This window comes from Odontomachus brunneus, unplaced genomic scaffold (assembly GCF_010583005.1).
Source record: "Odontomachus brunneus isolate Ranch 3 - 2012 unplaced genomic scaffold, Obru_v1 Obru_scaffold_001, whole genome shotgun sequence".
Lineage (NCBI taxonomy): Eukaryota > Metazoa > Arthropoda > Insecta > Hymenoptera > Formicidae > Odontomachus > Odontomachus brunneus.
The window spans coordinates 6,150,827-6,161,805 of NW_022639451.1; the positions used below are offsets into that span (position 1 = coordinate 6,150,827).

General features: G+C 37.8%; 1 protein-coding gene across 3 annotated transcripts in view; it reads left to right on the forward strand.

Annotated features, from left to right (window-relative positions):
* The window catches only part of LOC116853885 (protein Hook homolog 3), a 13,212-nt gene extending 2,368 nt beyond the window's left edge, over window positions 1–10,844 (forward strand). The window contains exons 1-10 of one of the 3 annotated variants that reach the window (XM_032835218.1): window positions 5,481–5,597; window positions 5,816–5,957; window positions 6,027–6,179; window positions 6,265–6,366; window positions 6,445–6,630; window positions 6,976–7,091; window positions 7,244–7,600; window positions 7,779–7,923; window positions 9,723–9,875; window positions 10,431–10,844. In XM_032835218.1, the coding sequence (XP_032691109.1) occupies window positions 6,039–6,179; window positions 6,265–6,366; window positions 6,445–6,630; window positions 6,976–7,091; window positions 7,244–7,600; window positions 7,779–7,923; window positions 9,723–9,875; window positions 10,431–10,646 (1,416 nt within the window). In that variant the 5' untranslated portion in view covers window positions 5,481–5,597; window positions 5,816–5,957; window positions 6,027–6,038 and the 3' untranslated portion in view covers window positions 10,647–10,844. Of the gene's footprint in view, window positions 1–5,480; window positions 5,598–5,815; window positions 5,958–6,026; window positions 6,180–6,264; window positions 6,367–6,444; window positions 6,631–6,975; window positions 7,092–7,243; window positions 7,601–7,778; window positions 7,924–9,722; window positions 9,876–10,430 lie in introns of those variants that run through there. The other 2 variants (XM_032835209.1, XM_032835199.1) reach the window with 2 other exon arrangements.
* The last annotated feature ends 135 nt before the right edge of the window (window positions 10,845–10,979 follow it).

The window sequence follows — 10,979 nt, forward strand, 5'->3', positions numbered from 1 at the left end:
CAATGCTTGCAATTCGCTGTCTTCAAATTTTTTCGGTGGTCTTCCACGTTCTTCGTTTCTCACGTCAAAATCGCCACTTTTGAATTTTTTAAACCACTCAAAGCACTGTGATTTACCAAGAGCATGCTCACCGTAAGCTTCGACAAGCATTCGATGCGATTCTGCAGTAGTTTTCTTCAAATGGTAACAGAAAATCAATACTGTCCGCAAATCGTAGTTTCCAGGCACAAAATTCGACATGTTCAACGCTGTTACAAACTATGCTGTTGTATGAAACTTGTATTGTTGTGAGTTGAAAATCTTTGTCAGAGATGTCAACAAGGAAATGGCGCCAATGACGCGGTTTGACGGTAACTACATTGACAGCTAAGGCCATCTATGGGCAAATTCCGGTTTCATATTTACAGACCTGGTAAACGGCGTAGACGCGCTTATTTCTATGTGAAATTTGATATGTTTGTAGCAGTCGGTCTAAAAGACCATAGCGCGCCTATTAACGTTAGTATTTTATCTCTGCCACGTCAGCATCGCTCGATGTGCCGCCAAACGTCTATTGTCTTTTCGACATCGTAGTTGGGCGGACGGTTCTCTCTAGTGTCTCGAATATTACAATTATAAACGTGCAAACATGAGTAAGCGATCTAGAAAGAATTATTTAGAAGGATATAAAACAGAAGAAATAATTAGTGATTCGGAGGATTCTGAGTACATATATGAGACATTAATAACTACCAATAATTGTACCAATGCAGTTAAAAACATTATGATTTTATTTTTAATATATTCACATATGTATAATAAGTTTAATATATTTCTTAAACATATTAGATATAGAAATGGTAAAGAGAAAAAAGAGGGGGAAAAGAAGAAATAGTGACATAATAAAATTATTTACTTCAATTATTATGTTTCTTTTAATAATTGAATTGGTAATTTATTAATAATTACTCAATTATTATACATATATGTGCTTAAATATATTTCGGTCGAAATGACCAGTACGCGCCCGCTAACGTTGGTTCCGTTAACAACTCCACTCCCGGGTTAAGGATAGTTTGCGTCTATTTAGACGGTTTATAGCCTAAGTAAAACCTACTTTAACGATACTGATACTCATTAACTTCGATTTTGAACCTTTAACTCTACTTTGTGAAAATTTTGACGCTACTTTGACGGTCTTAAAAATAGTTTGAGCCTACTTACAAGTAACACTACCCAAGTGCCACACGCCGATCTTCTTGAAACTTTGCACACATATAGTACATCGAAAAACATTAGACACGTATTTTTTCATTTTGGCTAACAAGGCATTTTAAGGTTAGAAAACTTCGAAAATTTAACACTCTATAGCATAATGATAACTAACGCTACTCCTGAGCGTCATTCTTTTGCAGCTTTTACGACATTACTTTATTATAATTTTATTGTCTGAATGTTTCTGAAGTCGCTAATTATGATTTTGACATTAGTTTTGCGAGATTCAAAATGGCGGACCGAAATCGCAGACATTTCAAAGACTTTATTCAAAGTCAGTTTCGAAGAAGTTTTTTAGACCCATGATTACAATTACAAACTAATGTCAAAATTATAATTAGCGACTTCAGAAACATTTAGACAATGAAATTATAATAGAGTAATGTCGTAAAAGAATGACGCTCAGAAGTAGCGTTAGTTATCATTGTGTGCTATAGAGTATTAAATTTTCGAATGCGTTTTCTAACTTTAAAATGCCTTATTAGCCAAAATAAAAAAATAACGTGTTTTTCGATGTACTACATGTGTGCAAAGTTTCAAGAAGATCGGCGTATGGCATTTGGGTAGTGTTACTTATTAGATAACACAGGCCCACAATTTAAAAAAAGTTGTCTGTGCTGGGGGTCTGACTAGGTGTACTATACGTATTTTGGGCTGCTGAATCCAAATCCGGTGTCAGATTTGCTCCATCACCCTTGAGTTTCTCGGAAAATCGAGGAAATCATAAAAAGGAGCAGATATCCATGTTTTTACGGAGACATGTATTCAAGGAAAATTTTAGAGTGACGAATAACCCTATAACCCCACAACCAACGTTGAAAATACATTATGTACTTCAACATCTGATGACTAGAACAACCTAATAACCCATATACCATCATACATATTCGGTTTTAGTTCACCTATCAATCCTTTAACATCGCATAGATTAGATTTAGAAAATCTAATCTGTGCGTGCCCTATCATGGTCACTTTCATGTTATTGTCCACGAGATGGAATCTTTTTTCTATTCGAAATATCAATTCTACAATATATGATCGTCGATCAGATAAATCCTGCTGCTTCAGAAAATGTTGGAGACGATGACAACTGCCCCGTAGGGGATGTGTAGAATGATTCGTTTTCCATGTTGAAGTACATAATGTATTTTCAACGTTGGTTGTGGGATTATGGGGTTATTTGTCACTCTAGAATTTTTCTTAAATACATGTCTCCGTCTAAAAACCTGGATATCTGCTCCTTTTCACGATTTCCTCGATTTTCCGGGAAACTCAAGGGTGATGGAGCAAATCTGACACCGGATTTGGATTCAGCAGCCCAAAGTATGTATAGTACACTTAGTCAGACCCCCAGCACAGACAACTTTTTTTAAATTGTAGGCCTGTGTAATTTACAACTTAGGTGAAACCTATTTTGACGATATTGACACCAATTTCCGAGTCGAAATTTTGACCCTATGTTGAACCTTGAATTCTATAAAATACCGTAAAGGTGGGGTTACTTTGTGACTGTAGGAGTTACTTTGTGAATATTAATCAATAATGATAATTATCACTATTGACCAATATTCACTGTGTCACAAAGTAACCCCTACAGTCACAAAATAACCCCATCTTACGGTACATTCTATGTATATATATTCTATGTATATATATTCTATGTATATATATTCTATGTAGGAACTAAAGCTTCAATAGATATTTACAACTGAACTTATTTTGACTTCCTAAGATCCTACTATACAACCTACTTTGTCGCTAAAGAAAGTGAAAGCGGAAAGACATTATCAGGGTCAAAGTAGGAATAAATTATATCATTAGAATTAAACCTACTTTGTTATCTTAGCTCCTACTGCGGTGTAGAATTCAAAATTTCAACTCGAGTATGTTTCGCTCATTGTTTTAGTACCTACTACGTCACGCACTCTCTTCCGTACGGCGATACACGTGTTTGCATGAAGCACGTGTATCTCTCTCGTGTGCATCTGTATACTTGATAATATTATAACGATACAATTCCTATACCGGGTGATCAAACAATTTAATATTCTCTATTTTCTTAGATTGTTATTCTGAACTTTCTCGTTTACCACAATAAAAGTGCTTCAAAATGACTTACACTAAATGTTACTTATGATTGGCCATATTTAGAGTCGATAAAAGAGAGTTCAGAATAAAAATCTTAGCGTACATTCTTCGATTTTTCTCTTCATTTACACTTGAAATATTCAATCAGGCTCGACATCGCATAAATTTACACGTGTTTCTAATCAAATTGCATCTAAGCGAGTGTCAATGCCACAAATTAGTACCATGATGAAGCATGGAGAGCAAGATGATGAGTTTAGGCTACTTTACATGCTATCTGCAGTCAAACAAGGTTCATAATATATCGCTTATTGAAGTAAGCAATATATAATGCTTAATGAATAAAGATCAAATGCGGGTAGAATTTGAAATAATCAAATATTAAATACTTCTGGAGTGTCTTTCTCTAAAACTCAACATAGAGGAAACGGCTATTAATAAACATTTATAACGTGAAGATAGAACAATAGTATTGTTATTTTAAAAACAAAGGATAAAATTCAGTGGCTTTTGACGAGCAGATTTCCAGATCTTTGAAAACCGGCCATGATTCTTCGATTAATTTTAGATGGGCTTTAGTGTAATTTTAAATTGACATTTAATTAAAATTACCGAAAGATGAATGATGACGCTCGTCGGTTGACATTCTCGCGAGAAAAAAATCGATTTCGTATCAGCCGGCGGATCTGCTATTAAGAGATAATACGGTAAAAGTGGGACGGCCCGTATTTTAACATTCGGGTATTCGTTACACCACAGCGAGGTGCGCCGAAAAGGGACAGCTCGCTGACATTTCAGAGACGGGATCGCGATCGTATTATACAATGATAAATACGAACGGGGTCGAACTGGAAGAACCAGTATTCGAGATGGCACGGTCGATGTAAAAATAGCGGAATGAAAGAGGCGAAATGTGTGTGAAAAGGGAGAGCAAAATCCGTGGGGTGTGCTGCCGATTAGGCTATGTGTTGCGGAACAGCTTGCGGTAGGCTCGCGTCCACTTCGCATAATAATCGCACAAGAGGAAGCCCGTCAGGTCGTTCAGTGCAGCTCGCCAAGAACGTCGCACACATGACGGCGACGGTCGCTTTGGTTTCATAAAACATGCAAATGCGATCCGCGATCGTATCGCGAAGCGTATTTCGTTTCACTTGTCCTTTTTACTAAGCTTCATCAAACTAAAAGTATAATGCTGCTATACACATAAAAATACATACTGCGTTGAAGTGAGTTGTTATCTGTTTCAATGTTAGTTTATATAAAACATCAAATTTATTTAAAATATATTTTGTATCCTGAATGTAGCATTTCGATCAAGAATATCAAATTAAAGCAAAAATTCGATTTGATTATTACGTAGAGCCGAATTAACTTATTCTCCGATCAAATTTCATGATACTCTTGTGAAGAGAATAAATTCTTCTTTTAACTATAAGATAACGAACTTTTCTCAAATTTCTGATGAGTAAATTTTAAGACTATTAAGAGAAAGAGAAAAAATATTCTTTGTTGAAGATAACTAGAAAAGAAGAAAAATAAACTGGATAATTGCTTATCTTAGCAGCGAAAAGTGATATTTTTCTGCGTATAAAATTATAACATAAATAAAACCAAGGAAACTTTTTAGCAAGCCAATACTGACTGCTCTTTCTAATCGTTCGCATACTGTTTGGATATACGTATACATGATGACTTAATTATTAATTTGTCATTTTGACAGCTTGATATATCACATCGTTGTGTCATTCAAACACACGATGAGAACGATTAGAAAGACCAGTGAATTTCGTTCTAGTAAGTGTTAATGACTTTATTGAAGCTTAGTGCACTTATATTCCTCAAATTATAATTATCTCATGATCTTAGTTTTGCCTATCGACACTCGCGATCGGCCGCGGCACGAGAAACCGGTTAACGAAATTTCCGATTAGATGATAAGCACCGAGCACCGTGAATGAATCCTTCTGCTCGCGCGTCGCAGGCGTGTTTACGTTTGCATTAATGAGCCGACGTTAGACATCCCCGGCGCAAATAATAAACAGCTCCGATAGTGACGAGTATTGAATAGATCATCTCTCAAGGATCTCGCGGCATCATCAGCGAGTCGAGACAGCTGAATAGATTTATCCGTCGACGTTGTATACTCGACTATGAAGCCGGCCGGTCACTTCGCGCCGCGCTTTCTCATTTTATCCGCGATACTTGCGCACGTGGACACGCCATACGGAGCTCTGCGACGTGACAGACCGCACCAGGTTTTACGATTCCTCGAAATCTCGAGACGCGGTCGTATTTCCACGTGAAATGAGAGAACGATTCAACGCGAATCCGAATTAGCGCAAACAAATAAATATTTTCGTTGAATCCTCTCAGTGAACTGGCGTTTTCAGACGAGTTTGAGCGTTTACGATTTTTTTGGACGAAGAGAGTACAATGGAATGTAACACGATCGAATGTCGCTTTTTTCTTTCAGAGGGTCAGAGGAAGGCCAACTTCGAGGAGTACGACGCGAAGAAACGCGAGAATGCCCAGAAGATCGTCGACCTCAAGAGGAAAGTCAAGGAACTTTACGCGAAATACGCGAAAGTGAAAAATGTAACGTGCGCTGCGCGAGAGTAAAGTCGAACGATTCTCTTCGAACAAGAATTACGAGATTGCAAGTGTGATGTTTTCCTTTTTTTCAGGATGAAGAGGCGATGGAGCGCGCGGCACTGTTGAGCCGCGATTCTATATCTTGCGCAAGTAAACGTAATCTGGAGGAGATTATAGGCACGGCGAGCGAGAATAATGTACGTCTAAGGAAGAAATTGGATCTAATCAAGTATCAGCGTGAAAAGGTATGTAGCTGGATATCTTTCCGAGCCGTGATCGGCGACGAACATATTGATAACCTCGTATTATAACCTTGCTGAACGCCACTAGCACGAAGAGACTTTGAATACTTTGCAAACGGAAAGTAAAGAATTGACGCACGGACGCAGTCGTAGCGTGTCCAAGAAGAAGACCGAAAATCCGATGAAGAAGGTAATCCGACTGAAATTCGCGAAATTCACGATGAGCTCTAAAGACAGTTGAAAACGTAAATGCGGTCTATTCGTGCAGAAGATCGAGAGTCTGGAAGTACAGCTGGAGCACATTCGAATGATGCAAATTAAAGCGAACATCGCGCGCATGAAGTACCGCTCCGTCTGCTCCGAGTTGCGGGAGAAATCGGTGTTTTACGCTTCCTCGTTGAAGGATCTGGAGGACGCCATCAGGCAGCAAGAGATCGAGATCAAGCGCTTACAGGTAAGAGTGACAAACTAGTGATGACGCGAAGCGAATGATAACCATTGATCCTACTTTCGATCTCAACAATTCATCTAACGTCTACTTTGATACTTTGAACTCAGTCTCTTTTCATTCTATTTAACTTACTGACTCTGTTAAGATACAAAGCTTCTGTAGAACCTGCAAGTGGCTCCTTATGCATTTTCTGCCATTTAGTAGAGGAGACAAATAGGACTTTTCGTATGTATTAAACATACATTGATGATTCAGCATATACAGATATCAAAAGTTTAGGTCGAAAGTAAAGCTAAAATTTTGAACAAGTCGATAAGGCGCTCCGTTTCACACCGTCATCGGTTGCAGGGGGTGAAAGAGGAGGCCATAGAGCTGAGAGACAGCACTCAGGAGACCTTGGCGAAGGAGGAGATCGAGGAAACGAATTCCAGCAAAAGGCGCGATTCCGTGATTAAGGAATATAGGTATACGCGACTATATATTTTAAAACGTTGTTACAATTCTACCTTTCCTGTAAATGACTCGATGAATCTATTTCATGCGAATTTCAACAACGACAACGATCGCTGCCGCGAATGAACGTTAACCGAGTTCGCAATGTTGCGGGATGAATCAGGCAGCGCGTGTCAGAGCGCAAAATGGAACTGGAGCGGCTGGAGCGTATGATATTCCACACTAGGCCGCGCGACGATTTCGAAACACATGAGAAAAATGACGTGCATGCGAAGGAGGGTATGATCAAGGACGAGCTGACATGGCTGGAGGAGGCATTCGCCAAGCTGCGGAACGCCACCGGAGTGTCCAGGTCGGAGGAAGTTCTGAACCGGTTTCTGGGTCAGCAGGCGACCAAAGACAGCCTGCAGAAAATGCGCACCGCCACCGAGCAAGAGAAAATGGTGCTGGAGAGGAAGAGACAGGAACTTAGTGCCGAAATAGAGATGAGAAAATTCTCGGAGACAAAGAGCGCCGAACAGTGAGTTTCGTCCTTGAGTTGAATAATTAATGAGAGGTCTCTACGGGTTCAAAAGACCGGCTGCGAAGTTGCAACTGCGTTTATTCGGAGTTAGGGTGAATCGGGGCGAAAGCTACGGGGGATGTATTTTACTGCAGTTTTAAACCTTGTAACTCATGACTCATCTTGCATATTACAGGAATGCAGAGGTAGTGGCGAAACTGAATTCACAGATTGACGAACAACGAATTCGCAAGGAGAGAGCCGAGGCGGCGAGTCGACGAATCGACGAGCTCCTCAACGAAGTAACCGGTACACTGCGCAAACTGTGTGAGAAGTTCCAGGTGAGAGTTATCAATTATAAATCCGCAAATGATAGCCGTGCAGGAGGCCGGTATTAGCCTGACGGAGATGCGAATGAGACCGCACCTTACAAGAAAGCGGATATTTATTGCTTGCAATTAATTAGAGTAAACATTATCAGGCTTCTGAGATGTAAATTGTCTTATAAAAAGAAAGATATTCAATTTTTTCTAACAATAAGCCATGTTAATAGTTGCCACTTGAAACTTGTCTCATATAAGATACTTAGGGCCGGTTTTTCCAACCTCTTGCTAAGCTAACTAACAGTTAACTCATACGTCTGTCTTTGTTTCTCCTTTAAATTAGGTAGAAACAGACATAAGATTTAACTGTTAGTTAGCTTAGCAAGAGGTTGGATAAACCGACCCTTAGACTTTTATTCAGAGTTAGATTCAAGTTTTTCAATCCAATTTCGATATATGTAACATTTGTATGTAATCGTATGTATTTGTATGTTATCTGTAATCGCGATTCAACTGAAAAACTCTCACCCAACTCTGAATTGAAATTTGAGTATCTCATTTGGAACGAGTTTCAAACAATAACTACTAATATAGCCCATAGAAATCGATCTTCGCGCCGGGTTTATAATCTCACGAGTTCGAGGAGAACAAAAGCAAACGAATGAAACTCACATCTGAACAGCTACGCGATAATCAGTTGGACAATAGCACGACGATATTGACCGAATAGTCGATTGTTGAAATAGAAGTGTCTTAATTAACGCGTCTCCCCGCGTCATCCCGCGCGGCGTGTCCGAAACGCGTTGCGGCGAATTATCACGTGCGAAGAAACGCACTCAGAGAAGTGTAGCCCTCGTAATGCGCGGAACGTCGAATGGAAATACCGTGTAGACGCTTAATTAAATTAGTGAAACCGTGTCTTTAATGGTGTCTACCGACGAGTAGCCATGGCGCTATTTATCGTTCTTGGAAACTCGACACCCCCGACTCGGCGCGTTCATATATCTCGGATCGTCGTCGATGGATTTTCCTGATTAGCCCGCGTCCCGTAATTCTCACCTCGTCCGACGTCGCCGGTACGTTGGCGTATTAACACCTCAATGCCTGATTGAAAATAAACACTTCGAGACGAAACGCGCGAAGAATCAGTATTGATTCTATCGGGAGTCGAGTACGTGGAATCCTCGGCCGTTAATTACCCACACAAATTGAACAGTCCTTTTCAGTCCGTCCTAATTTTTCAAAACAAGCGAAGATTGTGTTAAAGAACTATGAGCAGAGAGAGAGAGAGAGAGAGAGAGAGAGAGAGAGATCGCCTGAAATTTAGATATTTTTTTTAAGTAAAGATTATATGCTATTTATATTATATTACGTAATTTTTAACACGTAATTTATATCTCAATTTGAAAATTATAGAAATAAATATTAAATTATAATTATTATTTATGTAATTATTATTACATGAATTATTTATAATTATTATTAATACTGAATTAATATTAATTTAGAAAAATATATATATTTAAAATTTAGAAAATTGAAATTACAAAGACAAAAATATGATTTTGAAACAGTGTAAAAATAAACTTTCGCGAAATCGACCCTTTTTCGGATACGTTTATAAACTTTATCCATTCAGAGATTGATTTATGCAGGAAATATTTAAACTGGAACTTTATACTTGCAATTATCAAACAACATCAAATGTTCTTAAATATATATTCTAAAAATATTTAACAATTATATATCATATGCTATTAAATATGTTACAAAGTAGAAAATTTTAAAATAAATATGTCATATACATATGTTTACAGCATATTGCAGATAGTCCTCTGCCCGAGGATACCAAAATGGATGATCCTTTAGAGATTATCGAATTTTTAAACGGTAAAATAAAATTTGGGCTTGATATTTTAAGCGTTTCTGATAAATATCTCGAGACAATGGACGAAGTATTATTGGACAAGGTAAATTGAATAAAAATTAAGAAATCTGTATGTGTACATAAAAAAATCTCATTTCGTGTAACTGAATGACATAAAAACGAAAATTTATCCTTTAATTAAATTATTGAAACCGCGGCCCCTTTTAATAATAATGAGAAACGATATCTCTGTTATGACGACAGAAAATATTCATGTAAACGTTTGGCTGCATTAATACTCAGTTAATACAACTGAGAGTAATTGATTGAATGGGAAAATTCCTAAATCTTATCCTAAAGAAATCGTTCTGTCCCTACAACCGAGTTTTTTATCTGGTCTCTATTCTTCCTAGGCAACGGAACATACAGTTACTCTAACGGCATTCGTTTTTCTGTGTAGTAAAAATATGTTAGATAGTAATCACAAAGAAAAGAAAAAGAACCGTTTTTCCTAAATCCTTTTAGACCATATGTAGCCTACTGCTGTTATATTGTTTATGGATAATTTTTGGCACTCGTAGATCTGTTATAAATGCATGCAAAAAAATAAGAAATCTCTAAATCTACGTGACCGGCTATAAATACCGCTGTCTTTCAGATGGAAACAATGTCGGTAACTACGACTTCGATGGAAGGCAGAACAATGCGTGCAAACGGGGGCCCATTGTTTCCACGGTTTCCACCGTGCGCGACCCCGGCTGCTGCATTGTCGGAAGACGAGGAGGAAGTGCCGTCTAGAAACGTATTAAAGCGACAAGCACAATTGCTCGTCGATACCAAAAGCCGTCGCAAAGGGTTCGTCTTCAAGAGATAAGTTGCTCGAGCATAAGAACAAGCTAAATCGCGTGTCGTTAAATTCAGTCTTTCTTCAGCTTTAGGCAACAAATGTATATGTGTAACTGCTTTTTGTACTTTGTTGTAAATTATTGTAATATAATTTCTACATTTCCTGCGTTGCACACAACATACCGACATTTTCGACTGTTTCGATGCGAATGTTTTATAATTAGTGATATATATGATACGATATTATTTTTATTATAATTATTATAATTTAGTATTATTTAAATAATATATATATATATATATATATATATATATATATATATATATATATATATATATATATATATATATATATATATAT